The sequence below is a fragment of the Caretta caretta genome, chromosome 2, assembly GCF_965140235.1.
Source record: "Caretta caretta isolate rCarCar2 chromosome 2, rCarCar1.hap1, whole genome shotgun sequence".
NCBI lineage: Eukaryota > Metazoa > Chordata > Testudines > Cheloniidae > Caretta > Caretta caretta.
This window is the reverse complement of record NC_134207.1, coordinates 266,854,959-266,877,649: the sequence shown is the minus strand read 5'-3', so window position 1 is coordinate 266,877,649 and position 22,691 is coordinate 266,854,959. Positions and strand designations below refer to the sequence as shown.

At 53.3% G+C, this 22,691-nt stretch overlaps 1 protein-coding gene across 1 annotated transcript in view; it reads right to left on the bottom strand.

The window, feature by feature from the left end:
* PTPN23 (protein tyrosine phosphatase non-receptor type 23) overlaps nucleotides 1-18,379 on the bottom strand; it is a 43,482-nt gene extending 25,103 nt beyond the window's left edge. Inside the window, exons 1-2 of the mRNA XM_048837309.2 lie at nucleotides 18,200-18,379; nucleotides 3,473-3,547 (exon numbers count right to left, since the gene is read on the bottom strand). Of these exons, the coding sequence (XP_048693266.2) occupies nucleotides 3,473-3,547; nucleotides 18,200-18,283 (159 nt within the window). The 5' untranslated portion in view covers nucleotides 18,284-18,379. The remainder of the gene's footprint in view (nucleotides 1-3,472; nucleotides 3,548-18,199) is intronic.
* Nucleotides 18,380-22,691: the final 4,312 nt, after the last annotated feature.

The window sequence follows — 22,691 nt, the reverse complement described above, 5'->3', positions numbered from 1 at the left end:
ATCCACTTACCTGATCATGGGCAGGAGATCACCCTGAAATAACTCCTCAGAGGGACTTTCCGGGGCCCAGTCACAGAAGCCAGGGTATTAGCCACTCTCAGAGAGAGTCCTCTGGGTTGGGCTGGAGTGGGGAGCTGCTGTAGACTCCCCACTCCTTTCACACACATGGGGCAGGCAGTTTGCCAATCCAGTGGTACAACTGCAACAAAGTGCTTCTTACGCGAGGCTCGGGAGAGGCCTCGGGCCTCTCAGTTCCGGAGCTGAAGGCAGCCAAGTATGTCACAAACTCAGGAGGCACCCACCGCCCCACAACGCCTTCAGCCCAAGGCTTTCAAAGTACTTTGCTCCATTAAACGCCAGGTGTCAGGCTGACATCCGTCCTGGGCATACTGGGTGAAACGATCACTAAAAACAAACCACCTGGCCGTTCATGACTGAGGAGGACTAACCAGCACCGATTCTGCAAAGGAAAACGGACTTGCTGATCTCCTGGAATTTTCTGAGCACGTCAGGAAAGGGCGGGAGACAGGAGAACCAGCGATGATATGCTTAGACAGCCAAAAGGCCTCTGACGAGGTCCCACACAAAAGGCTGTCAAAGACGCTAAGTCATCATGGGGAAGAGGCAAAGTGTTATCATGGACCAGAAATGGGCGGAGACAGGAAAAGTAGGATTCAATGGTCAATTTCAGCACAGCGAACGGTTAACAGCAAGCGCTGCAGGTTCCTCACGAAGTCCCGTGTTGTCTAATGGATTAATTCGTGATCTGGAAGGGGGGGTTGGGGGGCGCATGAGTTGAGAGTTACAAAGCTGACAAATGACAGTCAGGTTAGTGGGAACCAGGGAGGGCTGCAAGGAGCTTCGGAGAGAGCTAACGGAGCTGGGTCACTCGCTACATATGGCCAGCTGGATCACTTAGTGCTCTCAGCATTAACAGCAGAATTCTGGAAGGGGTTTTAAAAACCAGGCTTCAGGGCTTAAGCCGATCTCTGTCAGAGATCAGGAGACCAGACAACCCACAGTAAGCAGGTGTGGGATCCTTCCACCAACACAGCTAGTGCTGGCTCCTGCCAGAGAGGCGCTAGCGGACTAGACGGACTGTGGGTCTGATCCAGCCTGGCCGCTCCTATGTTCCTGTGTCACGGGAGGTAAGGTGATGAACTGCGTTTTACAGATTAGGAAGAAACAGATGTGAAGGGACTTTCCTAAGATATCACAGAGCTCTGGATTGCACGTGTCCCAGCTCCAACCACTAGGCCACACTCCCTCAGGAGCGGTTTTGTCACGGATCTTTTACTATAGAATTTTAGAGACAGTGCGGTGTAGTGGACAGAGCACTGGACTGGGACTCAGGAAAGCTGGGGGCTCTTCCTGGCTCTGCCACTGACCTGCTGGGTGACCACAGGCAAGTCACTTTCCCCCTTTGTGCCTCTGTGACCCCTTCCACCCTCTCAGTCTGATCCATTTCGGCTGCCAGCCCTTCAGGGCAGGGACCATCTCTCTCTGAACAGTGCCCAGAACAGTGGGACTCCGATCTCAGCTGAGCCTCAAAGCACCACTGGAGCACAAATGAATGAGAGATTCCCCTCCCAGTAAGGGAGTGACTTTGGGAAAGCAGAGACCCTGTCCTGGGAGCTGGGCAGGAAAAGCGTAACTTTTTCCAGCAGAGAGGAATGTGCTCACTCATCACTCCCCGGTGGAGTGCCGAAGCAATCACTCAACAGCGTCAGAGCTCAGCCACAGCCTTGTGGGAAACGGCTGGCACTCTCTCCTTCGCAGCATGGCCACAAGAACGGAAGAGAGCAAACCTCTCCCAGTGAGTGCTAACTGCAGTGCTCCATCATCTGGGCAGCCAGGTGCTAGGATCCAGTGGTGCTGCACCTTAGTGACACGCTTGGCTTGGCCTGGCTGGATGCAGAAGTTTATTTCTGCGCCAGGCCAAGCTGCTCCTTAATACCCCTCCATAAGCAGGCCCCACCTCAGGGCTCCGCGCACACAGAACAGGAGAAAGCCAATGGCACAACCCTGACGTTTCTCCCTCTGGGTTTTCAGGCTGGTCATTATGGCTCAGGTAACTCCGGTCACCCCGGCTGGGGTCACCACACTGCTGCTGCGGAAAGCGGGCACGACGGCAGTGCTGCGTGGTTACGCTGAAAGGTGCCTTGCAACGAGAGTCTCCGTTTATCCACGGCAACGAGTGGGTCGCCTCCCCTGCGCTGCCTCCCTACGGGGCAGTTGGGTTTCCATGGCCCATTCAGCCCCGGGCCCGTCTGCGGGAAGCGCCGCTGATCACACAGACACTTACCAGCTGGGGGCAATGTCACTTCGCCACGTGATGGAGAAGACTGGCTGGGAGCTGACCTGGCCCTCGAGATGGGAACGCCCTATTACCAATCCCCCGGGCCAGACAGCCCGCTCCGGCGTTGGCTGCCTGCGTTTCAGGCTCAGCTGAAGCAGGTGCACGAGCTGCAGTGTCCGGCTTGGCTGGAAACGCCCCCCCCGCCCCAGGGTCCTTCTCCCGCTGATGAGCTCAGCTGTTGTGAGTGGCGCTGACCTTCCCGTCTCTGGGAACTCGCGTCAGCCACCCACAACAGCTCAGCTCGGGGATTCACATCACAGCCACCACGGCAGGCAGCTCCTTCCCCTAGGTCCCTGGTTCGACTCCAGAGGGGGCCAGCAGTGACCACTGTTGGCTGTGCCGGGCGGCCCTGCAAACCCCAGGGCCACAGAGGGTGGGAGCATCTCTACTCTGCCAGCCAGGAGCCCTGCCCAGCCCTCCTGTTCCCACCATCATTTACCTGCCTCTCCTTCAGCCCTGCCTACGATGTGCCTGACAGGGGCATCATGAGGGTGGGGGCACGGAGGGGCCTTGTTGCAATTCCCCACTGCAGGGGTAGCCCCCCCCCACTGCCCCTCCCCCCGAGATCTCCTCTATAAGGCCACTTGCCCTTGCAGAAGGAACCAGCCTCCCTGCCCCCACTAAGGAACCTCCTCTCCCCCCAATCTCGTGAGACCCCTAGCGCTGATCTTTGTGCTGCCAGGGCCCAACCACAGTAACTGCAGGGGCTGTCGAAAGAGCTGCGGTGTAAGTAGCTCTAGGGGGGCCTCAAACGCCTTCCCCACCGGAGGGGTCCAGGGCTGGGGCTCCCTCACCTGTATTCAGTTCACACTGTGCCTGGGTCCCCTCCCAGCAAGGCAGTGGAGGTTTCACATACAGAAAGCTTCCCCTGGAGGGTCCCGGGTGGGGGAGCAGATACCAGCACACACACAAGAGAACCAGGGGCTCTATCTCGTGGACTGTGGCCAGGAGATCAGGAGTTCCTGGCTCAGCCACTGGCCTGCCCTTGGGCAAGTCACTTTCCCTGCCAACCTTTGTCAGCCCCAGCTTGACGGTGCGCTCTGGGCAGGGACTGTCTCCCCACGTGACTGCCCCGCCTCGCAGCGCCGTTACACAGCGCCAGGGCACACTTACCTGCCGGAGCAGTTCAAGTTTCTTCAGCTCTTCATTGTAGCTCTCGGGATTCTCGCCATAGTTCTTCAGAACAAACTGGAGGGAGAAAAAACTAATCAGAGCTTGTGTCTAGGACTGGTGCGTAGAGGAGAAATCAAACACCACTCCCCGGAGCAGAGCTGCCCGGGCATTGCTGGAGAAGCCAGGCAGCAAGAGGGGCGGCAGAAGCCCCAAGAAAGAGCTCTGCACGAAGGGTGGCAGGGACACTCGGGGTTGGGCTTTCGGGGTGTTGCACAGGCCAGGCTCTTTCTGTCTTTGCTGAGGGAGAGGAGCTCAGAGCAGGAGAATGAAAGCCCCCCTGCAAGGCCAGGAACGTGTCACCAGTTCCCTGTGCTGCCCCCACACAGCCAGTCAGCCAACAGCACATGGCAGCCACCTCCACTTTGAAGGAGCCCATGTATTTCCTCAGACAGCAGGTGCCCCTATTTCCCCGCAGTCTACAAGCCAGAGCCAGGCCTTTTGCAGAAGGAGCTCCGCAGCCTGAGCTCAGCTGGCCACCCCCAGCCCTGGTCAGACACCCCTCAGCCCACAGAAGTCAATGGAATTTCGGACCCAGCCTGCAGACTTGTTCCCTCCTGTGGCAAAGGCTTAACAGGGACCATGGCTGATCTTTGACTTAAGCAGCCATATTCAGCATGAGCAGCCAAGAAGAGCATGCTGCCAACGTGAATCTGCAGCAATCGGCCACCACTGCCCAGGTGACAGGCCTGCTCAAGCAGCAACACATGCCGCATCTTCACTTGTCCAGCAAGGGGCTGGACAGGGGAAAGGTTTCGGCACAGCTTCTTGTCCAGTGGGCTGCCAACCTTTCATCGCACAGATTTGCCATGGCTACTGGAAGCTGCACGCTTGAGCCAGGCTCCCAGATACCCTGTTAAGTGTCCTGTATGTAAGACAGGCCCACATGTAACTATCAACCTTTGCATGCTCCTCCAGCTCCCTTCTACGACTCAGCTTTCCCGTCACATTCCCCTTCTCCCCTCCCCACCATGGTAGAGCCTCTGGAGGCATCAGTCTAGGTCAGATGGCAAGATCCTCAGGGCTGGGACCTTGTCTCCGATGTGCCTGTAAAGTACCATGCACTGTGCAAATCAAAACCGATCCTGGCTCTCTTCTCCACGGGGCCCAGTAAAGCATCCCCACCGCCCATGTCTGATGGCACTCATTCTCTGATTTCCCCCTGAGCAGCCAGGCTTGGATTGTTCCTTCCTGTGCAGCCTCCAGTGCTTTACCCAGCCCAAGCTTAAATAACGAATGCCTTTCCTCAGCTTTCAGCCCCAACACCGCTCAGCTCTGAAATGCAGCTACCTCTGGGATGAAACCCAGCAGCTGTTTACCAGCACACAGCAACATGAGAATCCAGATTCAAAGAGAATCTGCAGGGAAGATTCGGGAGACAAAGGTTGTCAAGGTTCCTTCCCCACTCTGAGGTACAGATGTGGGGACTTGCATGAAAGACCCTCTAAGCTTATTCTTACCATCTTAGGTTAAAAACTTCCCCAAAGTACAAACTTTGCCTTGTCCTTGAACCACATGCTGCCACCACCAAGCGTGTTAACAAAGAACAGGGAAAGAGCCCACTTGGAGACGTCTTCCCCCAAAATATCCCCCCAAGCCCTACACCTCCTTTCCTGGGGAAGGCTTGAGAAAAATCCTCACCAATTTGTACAGATGAACATAGACCCAAACCCTTGGATCTTAAGAACAATGAAAAATCAATCAGGTTCTTATAAGGAGAATTTTAATTAAAGAAAAGGTAAAAGAATCACCTCCGTAAAATCAGGATAGTAAATATCTTACAGGGTAAACATTCAAAACAGAGAATCCCTCTAGGCAAAACCTTATGTTACAAAAAGACACAAAAGTAGGAATATACATTCCATTCAACACAGCTTATTTTACCAACCATTAAACAGATGGAAATCGAACGCATTTCTAGTTAGATTACTTACTAACTGACTGAAGTTCTGAGACTGCATTCCTGATCTATTCCCGGCAAAAGCATCACACAGACAGACAGACCGACCCTTTGCTTCCCCCCCTTCCAGCTTTGAAAGTATCTTGTCTCCTCATTGGTCATTTTGGTCAGGTGTCAGTGAGGTTATCTTAGCTTCTTAACACTTTACAGGTGAAAGGGTTTTGCCTCTGGCTAGGAGGGATTTTATAGCACTGTATACAGACAGGTGGTTACCCTTCCCTTTATTTTTATGACAAAGGTAGTCCTCAGGACTGAAATCCATCCAAAACACTGGAGGTAATACAGCCCCTGGGATCTCGAGGGACCACACGAGGCCAGCACGATGGTTCTGCGTCTGACGGGAAAGATGGTGCCTCCTGCAGCACAGTGCCCCCACGACCCCGCCGAGGTGCGGAAGCGGTCCTGACTCGAGAGTGAGGAGAGCCATCGAGGCATCGCCCGTAGAACCTTGGAGATTCCCCCCCGACCCTCTCCAACCTCACTTAGCTTGTCTGCGCAGCGCCACGTGGGTCCTGGGCACTGCAGGTGACTTCTCCACGAGAGATGCCTGCAGCGGGTAACCGATCCGCTGTTCACTGTGCAGAGCGCCTGAGGGATCGTCCATTTCTTGGGTGCCCTCAGGTGCTGGACGCGGCATGCTCCCATTAGGGGCGTGCATTGCACTCCCGCAGCTGGAGCAGCTGCTTAAGGACCAGCGTGGCTCACGCACAGGACGGGGCTGGCCGTCCGGGCCCCACAGAACGTAGCGATGCTGACTGCGTCACGCAGACTGTGACTAGAGCAGCGAGCTAGACCCTTCGGAGCTACGAGCACACAGCTGCCTGGCCTGGGTAGAGCGAGGACTCCACTGGAGTCCAGTCTAGTGCCCAGCATAGGGGACTAGAAGCCAGGGCACAGGGAGTCTAATTTGGGGCTCTGGCACTGACGTGTCATGGGGCTTTGGGCAAGCCAGTCCCCTGTTACATAGGGAGGCTCAGCACGCAGAGGGGGTAGCAGGGTCGTGGTGCTTAATGAAGGCTCTGAGCTCTCAGAGATCCCCAGCCAGTGCTACAGGAGGGCAAAGGATTGTGAGAGTAACGCTCAAGGGAAGAGGACCCAGCCATGCCCAGCTGGCAGCAAACCAGCTGGAGAAAGACTGTCCTTGTCCAGTGTTAGAGAGACTGAGGCTGGTGATTGCAGACACGTACTACCCTTGACTGAAGGGACATAGCTCCACACTGGCAAGAAATCAAGCTGCCTGCTGTGGTTTGGGGGAAGGGACTGACACCAGCTAGAGATCTGTGGGGGTCCAACTGTCTTGGCAAACCTAGGGTCCGAATGAATAACACACAGGGGCACTAACTGAGAGAGGTCAATAGCTCTCTGGAGGGGAACTGAAGATTCGGCAGCCTTCCCAGACTCTGGAGGGGAGAAAGGATTTCTGAGAGAGACAGAACAGCCTGAAAAACCAGCGTGGAACACAATGTACCTGGCAATACCCTGCACACTTACCCAGCCCCTAGGATCCCAGAGGGCTTTCACAAACACCTAAGCTGCACACCCTCCCAGGGTGGGCAAGTCAATCACATTGCACAGACCCAAAGGATGAGCAGCTTGCCCCAAAGCCACACAACAGAGGCAGGAATAGACAGCAGGAGTCCAATGCCCAGTGGCCCTACTATAACCATTATATTACACTGCTTCCTGTGACATCTGGTGGGATGAGTCACAGCAAAGGCTCCTAAGTATGTGCCACAAGGTCAGCAGGATGAAGAGGAAAGCAACTAACCCCAGACTGCAGGCCGTCCCCACCCACGGGCAGAGCAGAGTTTATGGGTAGATCTAGTCAGAGTGAGAGAAACCTGTCCTCTAGGTCACTGCGTTCAAATCTAGCCCAGCCCAGCCAAGCCATGACTCACAGCTATCATTATCCCCAACTGCTCACTGACAGGGATGTCATGAGTTGGTGGCTTCAGTTCTTTTCTTAAGGGTGGATAAAAACAAAACAATTTATTTGAAAACAAAACAATTTTTAAATATGGGATTTTGATTTAAATTGGATATTTTGATTTTGTTATTTAAATTATCATTCATTTTTCTTTTTAAAGACAGGTTTCAGAGTAACAGCCGTGTTAGTCTGTATTCGCAAAAAGAAAAGGAGTACTTGTGGCACCTTAGAGACTAACCAATTTATTTGAGCATGAGCTTTCGTGAGCTACAGCTCACTTCATCAGATGCATACCGTGGAAACTGCAGCAGACTTTATATATACACAGAGAATATGAAACAATACCTCCTCCCACCCCACTGTCCTGCTGGTAATAGCTTATCTAAAGTGATCAACAGGTGGGCCATTTCCAGCACAAATCCAGGTTTTCTCACCCTCCACCCCCCCACACACACACAAATTCACTCTCCTGCTGGTGCTAGCCCATCCAAAGTGACAACTCTTTACATAATCAAGTCGGGCTATTTCCTGCACAAATCCAGGTTTTCTCACATCCCCCCCACCCCCATACACACACAAACTCACTCTCCTGCTGGTAATAGCTCATCTAAACTGACCACTCTCCAAGTTTAAATCCAAGTTAAACCAGAACATCTGGGGGGGGGGGGGGGTAGGAAAAATCAAGAGGAAACAGGCTACCCTGCATAATGACTTAGCCACTCCCAGTCTCTATTTAAGCCTAAATTAATAGTATCCAATTTGCAAATGAATTCCAATTCAGCAGTTTCTCGCTGGAGTCTGGATTTGAAGTTTTTTTGTTTTAAGATAGCGACCTTCATGTCTGTGATTGCGTGACCAGAGAGATTGAAGTGTTCTCCGACTGGTTTATGAATGTTATAATTCTTGACATCTGATTTGTGTCCATTTATTCTTTTACGTAGAGACTGTCCAGTTTGACCAATGTACATGGCAGAGGGGCATTGCTGGCACATGATGGCATATATCACATTGGTGGATGTGCAGGTGAACGAGCCTCTGATAGTGTGGCTGATGTTATTAGGCCCTGTGATGGTGTCCCCTGAATAGATATGTGGGCACAATTGGCAACGGGCTTTGTTGCAAGGATAAGTTCCTGGGTTAGTGGTTCTGTTGTGTGGTATGTGGTTGTTGGTGAGTATTTGCTTCAGGTTGCGGGGCTGTCTGTAGGCAAGGACTGGCCTGTCTCCCAAGACTTGTGAGAGTGTACACCTCTTAAAGTACACCTGCTTAAAATGAATCTGAATCTAATAAAAAACATGTGAAGGCCTAAAATTATAATCTCAATACATTTAAATAAAAAAAAATAATTATGCTGAATCCATGAGCCTCTGTCAAAAACTGAGTTAAAGGCTGCTTTTCTAGAAGAAGAAGAACCAGGGGAAAAACTTTGAGGTAGACTTTATAAATATAGCAGAACAGGTCAGCCTAAGTAATTTAGGAGACTCATTTTCCAGAGACTTAGCCCTGGTCTACACCAGGGGTTAGGTCGAATTTAAGCTGCATTAGGTCAGTTTTAAGCCCTGGGGTTAGGTTGAATTTAGCCGCATTAGGTCGATTTTAAAATGAATGTGTCTATCCAACCAACCCCGTTCCGTCGACATAAAGGGCTCTTAAAATCGACTTCTGTACTCCTCCCCGGTGAGGGGAGTAGCGCTAAAATCAACCTTGCTGGGTCGAATTTGGGGTAGCGCAGACGCAAATCTACGGTATTGGCCTCCGGGAGCTATCCCAGAGTGCTCCAATGTGACTGCTCTGGACACCACTTTGAACTCCGATGCACTAGCCAGGTACGCAGGAAAAGCCCCAGGAAATTTTGAATTTCATTTTCTGTTTGGTCAGCATGGGGAGCTCAGCAGCACAGCTGACCATGCAGTCCCCCCAGAATCGCAAACGAGCTCCAGCATGGAGTGAACAGGAGACGCTGGATCTGATTGCTGTATGGGGAGAAGAATCTGAGCAGGCCGAACTCCGATCAAAAAGAAGAAATGTAAATATATATGCCAAAATCGCACAGGGCATGGTGGAGAGAGGCTACAACAGGGACACACAGCTGCGCCGCGTGAAAGTCAAGGAGCTCAGGCAAGCCTACCAAAAGACAAAGGAGGCAAATGGTCGCTCCGGGTCAGAGCCCCATACATCCCACTTCTATGATCAGCTGCATGGCATTCTAGGGGGGGGACCCTACCACTACCCCACCACTGTCTGTGGACACCTGCAAGGGGGGAGTCTCACGCAACAGGGAGGAGGATTTTGTGGATGAGGAAGAGGAAGAGGAGGAGGAGCAGAATGCGCAGCAGGCAAGCAGTGAATCCGTTCTCCCCGGCAGCCAGGACCTTTTCATCACCCTGGAGCCAATACCCTCCCAAGTCGGGATCCCCGACCCTGAAGCCAGAGAAGGCAGCTCTGGTGAGTACACATTTGTAACTACGGTACAGGGTTTAAACACAACAGTGTTTAATGTTTGATTTCCCCTGTAGAATTGGGATGCATTCACGGACAGTACAGCTACTGGAAAAGTCTGTTAATGTGTCCGTGGATGGAGCAGGAATCCTCCAGGGACATCTCCATGAAGCTCTCCTGAAGGTACTCTGAAAGCCTTTGCAGAAGGTTTCTGGGGAGGGCTGCCTTATTTCATCCTCCATGGTAGGACACTTTACCATGCCAAGCCAGTAGCAAGTAGTCTGGAATCATTGCAGCACAAAGCATGGCAGCGAATGGTCCTGGGTTTTGGTCGCATTCAAGCAACATTTGGTTGTATCTTTCTGTATCTTTATATCTTAGCCTCAGGAGAGTGATATCATTCATGGTCACCTGGTTGAAATAGGGGAATTTTTGTAAGGGAACAGTAAAAGGACCCCGTTCATGCTGGGTTGTTTGCGCTTGGCTAAAAGGGATCATTCCAGAGAATAGCCACACCACAGGGGAAGGGGTGAAGGGATCATCCCAGAGAATAGCCACGCAGTGGGGTGGGGGGAGGTGTGTGCTGCACATCCACCCAAAAACCGTAGCCTCTCCTTTTAAATGTGAAGCCCAACCAGCATTGCTTGCTCTGGGAAAGGAGGGCGCTGCAGTTTGAAACCATTCCCGCATGTTATGAAGGCGGAAGAAGCCAACCCCACATACCAAAAGGCTTACCATGGCTGCCTAAAAACCAAATTCTGTTGCCCAGTGGTTTGTGATGTGCCACCATACCGGCAGGCGCTCAATATAAAAGGCAAAATGTGACCTCGTACCTAAAGCACACGTGCTGTCTGCTGTGAATTGCTTGATTCACTGTGAAAGAGTCTCCCTTTTGTTCTCAGAAACATAGCAGCTTAAATTTTACTCTCCCTTTTTATCTCCCCCCAGGTGCAAATGTTTCTATGCTCCCCCATCATCTCCGTCCCTGAGGTTATCGCAGATTAGAAGGCGGAAAAAAACGCACTCGCGATGACATGTTTTCCGAGCTCATGCCGTCTTCCCGCACTGATAGGGCACAACTTAATGCATGGAGCCATTCAGTGGCAGAGGCCAGGAAAGCATTAAGTGAGCGCGAAGAGCAGAGGCAGGAGGCAATGCTGAGGCTAATGGGGGAGCAAGCGGACATGATGAAGCGTCTGTTGGAGCTGCAGGAAAGCCAACAAGAGCACAGACCCCCACTGCATCCACTGTATAATCGCCTGCCCTCCTCCCCAAGTTCCATAGCCTCCTCACCCAGACGCCCAAGAACGTGGGCGGGGGGAGGCTCCGGGCACCCAGCCACTCCACTCCAGAGGATGGCCCAAGCAACAGAAGGCTGTCATTCAAACAGTTTGATTTGTAGTGTGGCTACGATAAGCAATGTGGCCTTGTCCTTCCCTCCTCCCGCCCCCAGGTTACCCTGTCAGTTATCTCTTTTTTTTTTAAAATTAATAAAGAAGGAATGCATGGTTTCAAAATAATAGTGACTTTATTTCCTTTGCCAGCTGTGATCGAAGGGGGGAGGGTGGTTGGCTTACACGGAATTAAAATCAACAAACGGGACAGGTTTGCAGCTAGTAGAAACACACACAACTGTCACACCGTAGCTTGGCCAGTCATGAAACTGGTTTTCAAAGCCTCTCTGATGTGCAGCACACCTTGCTGTGCTCTTCTAACCGCCTTGGTGTCTGGCTGTTCAAAATCGGCCACCAGGTGATTTGCCTCAACCTCCCACCCCACCATAAATGTCTCCCCCTTACTCTCACAGATATTATAGAGCACACAGCAAGCAGCAATAACAATGGGAATGTTGGTTGCGCTGAGGTCTGACCTAGTCAGCAAACAGTGCCAGCGAGCTTTTAAACGTCCAAAGGCACATTCTACCACCAGTCTGCACTTGCTCAGCCTGTAGCTGAACTGCTCCTTATTACTATCCAGGCTGCCTGTGTACGGCTTCCTGAGCCATGGGAGTAGGCTGGGTCCCCAAGGATAACTATTGGCATTTCAACATCCCCAATGGTAATTTTCTGGTCTGGGAAGTAAGTCCCTTCTTGCAACTGCTCAAACAGCCCTAAAGATGCGAGCGTCATGCACCTTTCTCGGCCATCCCACGTTTATGTCAGTGAAACATCCCTTGTGATCCACCAGTGCTTGCAGCACCATTGAGAAGTCCTCCTTGCGGTTTACGTACTGGTTGGCAAGGTGGTCCGGTGCCAAGATAAGGATGTATGTTCTGTCTATCGCCCCACCAGTTAGGAAACCCCATTCCACAAAGTCATCCAATATGACCTACACATTTCCCAGAGTCACTACCCTTGATAGCAGAACATTAGTGATTGCATTGGTTACTTGGATCACAGCAGCCCCCACAGTAGACTTGCCGCTCCAAACTGATTCCCAACTGACCAGTAGCAGTCAGGCATTGCAAGTTTCCACAGGGCTACCGCCACTCACTTTTCAACTGTCAGGGCAGCTCTCATCTTGGTATTCCTGCACTTCAGGGCGGGGGAAAGCAACTCAAAGTTCAAGGAAAGTGGCCTTATGTATGCAAAAGTTTTGCAGCCACTGTGAATCATCCCATACCTGCAACACTATGCGGTCCCACCAGTCTGTGCCATCACCACCTTGATATAAATCAATCCACCTCAAGAGCTGTCCCCACCACAAGCAGCCCCCTCATAACAGGTGCAGCAGAAGGCCATGGAGACTGACGTTCTAGTGCAGGAGTGGCCAGGCAGTGCTGGCGGCCAGTAGAGTGGCCATGTGGCAATACAACACTCAGATCGCCATGCCACATGGGAGCTGTGCTCGCTTCGTGTGGCGCTAAGGCTTCTGGGAGCACATCCCAGCATTCTTAGCACTGCAGCAAGCCAAGCCTCGCTTTGCATTTTCCCAGTGAACTATGGGAGAACTTGTCTGTCCTTTCTGGGCACAAGGGGTGGAACTGTGGGAAGGCACTGGAGGACTAATGGCACGCAAGTGGGGCTACACCTGTATCCATACTCGTGTTAGCAGTGACGACTTGCGCTCACTCACGTTTTAGTGTATGTCCCCCTGAGGCCACCCAACTGGAGTTAAAAGCATCGCCACATCAAAGGCCAGGATTCATGTGTGGGGATGGGGTTGGAATTAGGGGCAACACTCTTGTTAGAAGTGGAGTTAATTCTGCAGTGAGGACCTGCCCTATGATCTTCCAATAAAGCCGTGCTCAAGAACACCCACAGCAGCCAGAGCACCCAGCCACCTGGACCTGAAGGGTTACAAGCTAATGTGGAAGAGCCGGTTTGAGCACAAGCCAAAAAAGGTCACTCTCTGAACTGATGGCTTCTGCCAATGAGTGTCAAGCTTGTCCTTAATCCAAACAAATTGCTGACTAAAAGAGACTGAATACGTAGCTGGCACCCACCCAACCAGGAGGTTTATAATCCCAGGGACTAATATAAAAGGAAAATTAAATGGGATCTCCTCTGTTAACTGCACAAGCCCAGCTCCTCCAGCCTACGTGGGGCTCTAAGTAGTAGCAAGCCAGTGTAGAGAAGAACTGGACCCGGGGCTGGAAAGCAGGTACTCACTGATTAATCAACTTCCCTAGCATTTCCCATCTGAGGCTCGAGCACAAGGGTGGGCAAACTTTTTGGCAGGAGGGCCACATCGGGGTTGCAAAACGGTATGGAGGGCCAGGTAGGGAAGACTGTGCCTCCCCAAACAGCCTGGCCCCCACCCCCATCCGACCCCTCCCACTTCCCACCCCCTGACTGCCCCCCTTAGACCCCCCCCCACCCATCCAAAACCCCCTGCTCCTTGTCCCCTGACCGTCCCCTCCTTAACTGTCCCCCCTCCCAGGACTCCACCCCCTATCCAACCCCCTCGCTCCCTGTCATCCCCCTCAGGACCCCCCCAACCCCCCGAGACCCCACCCCCTATCCAACCCCACCCCTCCCCGCTCCCTGTCTTCTGACTGCCTCCGCCCCATCCAACCACCCCCTGTCCCCTGACTGCCCCCAGGGACCTCCTGCCCCTTATCCAACCCTCTCCTCCCCCTGCCCTTACCAGGCCGCTCAGAGCAGCAGGACAGGCTGTGAGGTGGGCGGGGCCAAGCTGCGCTGCGAGGGAGGGGAGGAAGTGGGAGAGGGGCCAGGGGCTCCAGCAGGTCAGGGGCCGGGCAGGATGGTCCCACAGGCCATAGTTTGCTCATCTCTGCTCTAGCATGTCACAATACTCAGCTAAGCCTCTCAGCCCCATGTAAGTGGGTATTATCCCCATTTCCCAGGTGCAGAAGGGGAGACAAAGAACTCCCCAAGGTCGCACAGCAATTTGGCAGCAGAGCAAGGACTAGAACTCAAGAGTCCTGACTCTGCTACTCAGCCACAGGGGGGCCCTCAGCAGGCCACTGAGCTTGTCCATTACTTAGTTTCCCCTACCTCACAGGGTGCACGTATGTGTGTGTATGTGGGGGGAACAGGACTAAATGAACACGTGTTCATCAAGGGCTTGGAGACCGTTGGATTTTTAAAAGTGCTTTTGCCAGGCTTAGAACTTACTGATATCAGACAGATGCTACCACTGCGCTCACCAGCAGCGTCTCCTAAACCTCCAGGAGTTTAAACTGAGACCTGTTATCCAACCTCCCAACCACAACCAGAAAAGGGGGAGGAATCTGAGATCCCAGATGATACACTGCAAGTCCAATCTGCTTCACCACTCTAGGTAAATACAGGGAAGAAGAGAAGTGCTGAAGGTAAACACTCTGAAGTTTGTCAGATTAAAAAATATCAGATTTGTTTTAAAAATAATATGCTATACCTCACTATTGCCTAGATTATTAAAACTGAAGGCACTTAAAAAAAAATGTACTTTTCACCACTTCTGCATCTCTCCGCTCAGTAATAAAATTGGATGAGTCAGTTTGTCTGATTTCTAGTTGGTTTCACTTCCTGTTTAATGTACCAACCAGCAAAATGCAGAGAAATCTGGGTTGTGAACACTGCAGGGAAATCTTTACATCTAAAGAGAAGAGTTGCACAAAAGTATTTCTATTAATATCAGGTTTTCAGGATTTGCTTTTTTAAATAAAGAATAAACTCAAGGTTTAAACATGCTGAAAGAGACAGCACTTGCTCTGACCAAGTGGTAAGAGCATCCCCTCACATGCAGCCACGCCTGCCAGACAGCCATGTGATTTTAAAATGCCTTGTTTTGGAGGCCACCCTCCTCTAGGTAGGCACCTATCACTCCATCCACTGCAGCAGAAGTTATACTGATGGCTAGTCTCCTTTCCAGCACTAGCAGACAAACTGGAATGGCAAGGACTGTTTCTAACTTACTATCACTACCATGTCAGCACCCTGCAAAGCATGACTCAGCTCTCTGGACTGCATTAGAAAAAGCTGAGGAAGGCCCAACTACTTATGGTCATCAAAGATCCCATAAAAAGAAAAGGAGGACTTGTGGCACCTTAGAGACTAACAAATTTATTTGAGCATAAGCTTTCGTGAGCTACATCGTTGCATCCGATGAAGTGAGCTGTAGCTCACGAAAGCTTATGCTCAAATAAATTGGTTAGTCTCTAAGGTGCCACAAGTACTCCTTTTCTTTTTGCGAATACAGACTAACACGGCTGCTACTCTGAAAGCTGTATAGAAGGACAGGTGCCCTTCCTCCCCAAAAAGCAACAAGAATTTTTGCACATTGTACAAAAATAATATGAATTAATACTAACCGAACATTTCTCAAACAAATCTCAAAGATGGGCAAGTATTTTCTTTTACAAAAGTTAATACAAAATGGGCAAGTATCATACTCATTGATAGAGATACAGAGGGGTCCCAGGGACACAGCCCACTTGAAATCTAGTTAATTTAAGAACAAGTTAAGACAGTTTCAGACACTACCCTTGCCCCGACTCCCCAGGGCCAATTTTTGTTTTACAATCACTTCCCCCACCCGCCCTTTTTGCTGTGTGAAAGGTCAACAGAGAAATTGACCCGCACTATCAGGGAAACAATGAAACTGACCCTGAACAAACTGCTGTCAAAGTCACAGAGACCAATCTTTCAATTCTAGAAATTTTAGGCATTGTTGGTAACAATGGTAAGTAAAACATCCCCAGACAGAAGAGCAATATTTAAGCTGGTCTCTTTCTCTGTGACCTAACACAGAGGAATTCAGTGATCAAGTCTCCTATCTGCAAGTCCCTGCTTTATAACACTGCCTCTCCTTTATCATAGCACAGTATTTTACAGCAGCAAAGAGTTCTCAGTTAAGCTTCTAGTTTCTAAAGATGTGAGATTGAGAGTACAGCTGCCCCTTTGCTCTTTTATCTACTTTCTTAGGACCTGATTCAAACTCCCTTAAAGCCAATGGAAGCCTCCCACTGTGGTTATCACTGGCTTTAACAGACACTGGATTGTGTCCTTATTAAATAAACATTATTGAGACAATCTCAAAATGCCTAGATTAAATACATTATTGATTACAGTGACATGGGGCAGGATGGCTCCCACTTGTCTACACTTCAAAGTTATGTTGTCATAGCTGTGTCAGTCAGGGATATGAAAACACACCCCCGTGACATAGCTCTGCCAACAAAACCTGCAGTGTAGATGCAACTATGCCAAAAGAAGAGGGCTTTGTCGAGGTAGCTAATGTCGTTTGGAATGGTGATGTTCCTACACTGGCAGAAAAACTCCCGTTGGTGTAGTCTGTCTACACCCTAAAGGGCTATGCTGACACAGGCTATGTAGACACACCTATAGTTTGGACGAACTGGGCATCGAACTCTAGCAATCGAGGGTCCGTGTTATGAAATCCTCCCACAGGAGGTCTGCTCGAGCCCCTTTAGGGCACACAGCAGGAGCGACCCTGTTTTGACAGGCTTTTCCATAACCATTTGGGGCTCCCTCCTAGGGGATTTCTGCCCCTCCTACCTCCTTTAGAATCATCTCTTTGCATCACCTGGGACTTTATCCCATTTGCTGGTGGAGCAGTTCCCCTTGAAGGTCATTATGTCTCCCATTTGTCTCTCTCTGACAGTACATTTGATCTGGTTGGGGCTCTTGACCATTGATATCTGGTACTTTGGCTTTATTGAACAGGGCGGAGCTATCCCAATGAAAAGCAACTTACAAATGGGTTAAATTAATACTGCTCTCTTAGAAAGTCACTGGGTCCAGACACATGGGAATGATGGAAACTGTCTCTTCCTCATTTTAAAACCCAGGGGAAGCAAATACCCAAGACAGACACTCAATCTAGCAGGGGTACCAAACCGGGCTTTAGATCCAGATTTACCAGCATCCCATAAGGCCCTGGTGCTATCTCACTGCCAGTGAGAATTACTCCCACCAGAAATAACAAGCCATAGAACAGAGCCCACTCCAAGCTGGACTTGGCAGCTTCCCAGGCCTCCTCTCACAACTGTTGTCTCTCCCAGCATGTGCAGCAATGGGGTACGCTGTGTCACCGGACGGATCCTGAGGTGCAGAGGCCAGAGGAGGGAGAGAGAAGAGGGAGGATGTGGTGATGGGATGGGTGGGGTCCGAGGAAAGTCACGGTAAGGACATTACTTGCCATGGCCAAGTCTTGCTCACTCAGAACAAGAGATTTTTAAATCTCTCCCTCTCATGACAAAGGGTGGCTCAATGAGACACGAAACACTTCACTCCTTTAAAACTCTCCCAGCTCTCAGCCTTGGAGCATGGAGGGGTGGGGGTACCAGCAAATGCAGCCCCACCTGCCACCTCCTCAGGAGCATCTGAGCTGCATCAGGGCTCGCAAGGGGTGCAGCTTCCAGTCACGGGGGGGGCTAGGGGGTAATGAGAGCCGGTGGGCCCGGAGCACTCGCTAACACGGCCAGGCCAGCCGCCCTGGGCATGGGGGGCATCTTCAGGCTGGGGGGAGGAGTGGGGAATATGGACCGATGTGTCACTGTGGGGATGGCAGGGGCAGACTCGGGCCTCAGGCCCAGCCCCCCCACACTTACCCCACAGTGACCACCCCCAGGATTATCCGCTGGAACAAGGCCCCCCCAGCTACAACCCCCTGCCCTCCCCGTCAACAAGTCTCGCCCTCCCCCGCCCCAACACCCTCCCGCCCCAACACCCCCCCGACACACCCAACGGCCCCCCACACCCGCCCCCTCCCGCCCCAACGGCCCCCCCTACACCCAACGGCCACCCACACCCGCCCCCGCCCCAACACCCCCCACACCTTCCCCTCCCGCCCCAACGGCCCCCCCCCCACAGCTTCCCCTCCCCACACGTGCCCCTCCTCCCCAGTCTGGCCCCTGGGGGCTCCCCCCCCTCACCTTCTTCACGGCCGGGTTGAACCCGAACTCCCCGGCCTCCTTGAGGTCCAGCCAGATCATGGGCATGCGGGGCACGGCCTCCATCCCGGCCGCTCCGCCGGCGCCGCTCCGCACCCGGAACGCAGCAGGCCCGGAGCCTCCCGAGTCCCCGCCCCCGGCCCGCCGCGGGGCCTCACCGGCCTCACCGGAAACCGCCCTCCGGAAGCCGCCGCGGCGCCTGATGGGAAATGTAGTCCTGACGCGGACTCCCCCTCTCCCCTGCTGCTGGCGGGCGGGGCACAGGCTCCTCCCCTAGGGCCCCGCCCTCACTGCTGGGCGGGACAGGGCACAGGCTCCTCCCCTAGGGCCCCGCCCTCACTGCTGGGTGGGGCAGGACACAGGCTCCTCCCCTAGGGACCCTCCCTCATTGCTGGGTGGGGCAGGGCACAGGCTCCTCCCCTAGGGCCCCGCCCTCACTGCTGGGCGGGACAGGGCACAGGCTCCTCCCCTAGGGACCCTCCCTCATTGCTGGGCGGGGCAGGGCACAGGCTCCTCCCCTAGGGACCCTCCCTCACTGCTGGGTGGGGCAGGACACAGGCTCCTCCCCTAGGGCCCCACCCTCACTGCTGGGCGGGACAGGGCACAGGCTCCTCCCCTAGGGCCCCGCCCTCACTGCTGGGCGGGACAGGACACAGGCTCCTCCCCTAGGGACCCTCCCTCATTGCTGGGCGGGGCAGGACACAGGCTCCTCCCCTAGGGACCCTCCCTCATTGCTGGGCGGGGCAGGACACAGGCTCCTCCCCTAGGGCCCCGCCCTCACTGCTGGGCGGGGCAGGGCACAGGCTCCTCCCCTAGAGACCCTCCCTCATTGCTGGGCGGGGCAGGGCACAGGCTCCTCCCCTAGGGATGCTCCCTCACTGCTGGGGTTCAGGACACAGGCTCCTCCCCTGCTCCTGTGGGGTGGGTGGTACACAAACGGGCTCCTTCCATCCCTAAGGGTGTCACTACAGAACCCCCCCCACCCCCACATTCTCCGTCCCTTGCTCCCCGCCTTGCACTGCTGCATTCCTCAGTGCTGTGGCCAAGAGCCGCCTGCAGTGGGTCCAGCTAGGCTCTGGGGCCCGGCATTCAGCCAGTGCCATTCCCCTGTTAAACTGTAGCACGTCACAGTGGCGCATGGGCTGGAGCCCCTCTCAGCGCTGAGGTCTGAAATGATCCGGGATCGGAAAAGACCCCCGCAGCCTTCCACCCTGGGCTCAGACCCAGCCAAGATCAGCTGTGAGCGGAAGCTCTGCCATATTAGGTGTCCCGTGTGACACAAGGGCAGCGGATCTCACACCCAATCCGAGCGGGCAGGTCTCCATGTAACAAAACCCACTGCAACTGGGAGGCCCCGGACTGAATGCGTCTGGAGACAGGGGGCTCTGTTGGCCAGGCAGGCAGGCGCTGCAGGGCCCAGCTGAGACACACTGGCAGGGCTCAGGGGGTATGGGAAGATCGCCCGACTACTGCCCGTGCTGTAGCAGCTCAGTGGATAATGGCAGATGTCAGACTCCAGGACTGTCCAGCTGTCTCTTTTAACCAGCGTCGAAATTCACTCAACAAGAATCACCTTTATGATAATTTCACAGACACATTCTGCATTGGAATCCAGGCCCCCATTAATCCTCCAGTAAAAAGCAACCGACAAAGAAGGACAGAGTGGGGAAAAAACCCATCACACTGCTGCTCAAATACTGGATCTGTTGCTTTCCAATAAATGCAACTGGCAAACGTGGCTGTGGTGAGGTCTGGCCCATCTGATCCCTTGACCCACTGAGTGCAGGACATGGCACGCCCGTGGCTCACACCAGCACCTAATGGAGAGGGTGCATAGGAAGCACCTGGGTAAAGATGGCTGGATAACATTGGGGCTGGGACTGGGACCTGATGAGACCAGAGAGTTTCTTGCAGACTCCCCTGTACTGAGCTAAAAGATCTTAGCTAAACCAAAGCATTTCTTTGCCTGCTGCCAATAAGCCAGGGGCTGAGAGCAGCGGGAGAGGTGGGAGAGGGTTGGAGGGACAGCTCCATTCAGCCGCTGGCCGGTAAATCGGTGTGCTCTGCCCTTCTGTTCCAAGCAGAGAGTCTTATCCATTAGTGAACATTCCCAGGCCAGGCCCAGCCCGGAGCCTGCAGACAGCACACACTGGTAGCGGCCACATCCTCCAGACCCAGAGAGGGCTGAGCTGACCCTAGATTTCATGGGGGGCTCATGTGAAAAAAACAACTTCTCCCGACACCCCCCACTCCTGGCTGCATCCCGTCTCCGCACCTCAATTCCCTCCCACACCAGAACAGGTGTGACTCCAACCCAAATGCAGGGGAGACCCTATATGTGTGGGAGGATGCCCTTGGATAGTGAGGGGTTAAGGGGGATCATCTAGCCTGGGGGTCCCAAATGTGCAGGCCCTGGGGCAGCTGCCCCTGCAAAGGAAGAGAGACATGTGAGCAGCAGTGGAAGAGGGGGAATGTAGAAATCACCATGCTGATCCAGCTGGTCCAGTAGCCAGTCTCTGGCCGTGAATGATACCAGCTGCTCTGGAGGCAAGAGCTGGGAACTCCCAGCTTGGACAGACATACAGTAAAATACCCCTGGGGGAGATCTCTTCCTATCCCCAGACTTGTGCCCTGAAGCACGGGGCCCATGATATAGAGAAAGGCCTTTTGGGAATGCTTCTATGCTCTTAACCTCCATGATATCTTGTGGCCATGAGTTCCAGTGGCTAATCCCAGCTTTAGCTGTGACACCTATTGATTGCTTTGTGTCCCCTTGAGCTTCTAGCAGGAGAGGATCAAGCTGTCCTGTCTGACCAGCTGAGGTTCAGCTTCTGGCCTACTCTCTCCGCATCCTGCCTTGTTTGATACCTCTCTAGTGCATCCCCTCAATTAGTTGGAGTCAGCCCACCTGTGAATGAAGTGGGAATGTTCTTTATGCTTTCTCCGAATACTGTGTGGGTGCCTCAGTTTCCCCTCTGCATTTCTTAAGTATCTAGGTGGGGGGGATGTCACAGAGTCCCTGGGCGATGCTCTGGAACTGCTCCCCATGAAGCCAGTCAGGACTCTGGGGAAGTCTCCTCTCTGGGAGCAGCCTGTCTTCAGGACACACAACGCACACAGCTTCCACCTTCCTGGGTCTGACCTCGGAGCATTCAGCATCCTCTGCCCCTCCGTGCGCTTCCCACAGCGAGTCTGCTCAGGCAGGGCTCCTGGGGAAGCCAGAGGGTCCTGCACCCCAACTTCGCAGTCAGACGTGACTCTCAGCCAGCCAGTAACACAGAAGGTTTATTAGATGACAGGAACATGGTCTAAAACGGAGCTTGTAGTTGCAGAGAACCGGACCCCTCAGCTGGGTCCATTTTGGGGGCAGTGAGCCAGACAACCACGTCTGCTCTTCACTCCATGTCCCGGCCAGCCCCAAACTGAAACTCCCTCCAGTCCCTCCTCCTCTGGGCTTTGTTCCTTTCCCGGGCCAGGTGGTCACCTGAGTCCTTTGTTCTCCAACCCTTTAGCTCTCACCTTGCAGGGGGGAAGGGCCAGGCCATCAGTTGCCAGGAAACAGGGTGTCGGCCATTCTCTGTGTCCAGACCCCTGCACACACCTGCCCTCTAGGGCTCTGCAACGATCATACACCCTTATCCCACCCCCTAGATACTTAAGAACTGCATAGGGGAAACTGAGGCATCCCCACACGATTCAGAGGAAACATTAAGAACAGTCCCACTTCGTCACAGGGGATAAAGGTGTGTAATTGTTGCAGAGCCCAAGAGGGCCAGTGTGATGGTGTCTACACAGAGAATGGCCAACACTCTGTCTCCTAGCAACTGATGGCCTGGGCCCCTCCTCTGCAAAGGTGCGGACTGAAGGTGTTGGAGAACAAAGAGATCAGGCGACCTCCTGGCCTGGGAAAGAGACAAAGGGGAGAGGAGGGGCTGGAGAGTTTCAGTTTGGAGCTGGCTGGGGAAATGGAGGGAGGGCCAGATGGGGCTCTGGCCTCCCTGCCCGCCCCGAAGATGGACCTGACGGAGGGGTCCTGGTCTCTGTACCTACAAGCTCTGTTTTAGACTGTGTTGCTGTCATCTAATAAACCTTCTGTTTTACTGGCTGGCTGAGAGTCATGTCTGACTGTGGAACTGGGGTGCAGGACCCTCTGGCTTCCCCAGGAGCCCCGCCTGTGCGGACTGGCTGTGGGAAGCGCATGGTAGAAGAGGATGCTGAATGCTCCGAGGTCAGACCCAGGAAGGTGGAAGCTGTGTAAGCTTTTTGCCCTGGAGAGGAGGCTCCCCCAGAGTCCTGACTGGTTTCATATGGAGTAGTTCCAGAGCAACGCTCGGGGATGCCGTGACACCACCCCAGGAAGGGTGTGAGACCTCAGAGGAGATATAGGTGGGGAGAGGGCTGCTCCCACAATGTGCCTGCCTCACTGCAGACCCACAGGGACCATCTGGATGGGTGGTCGGAGAGGTCAGTCATG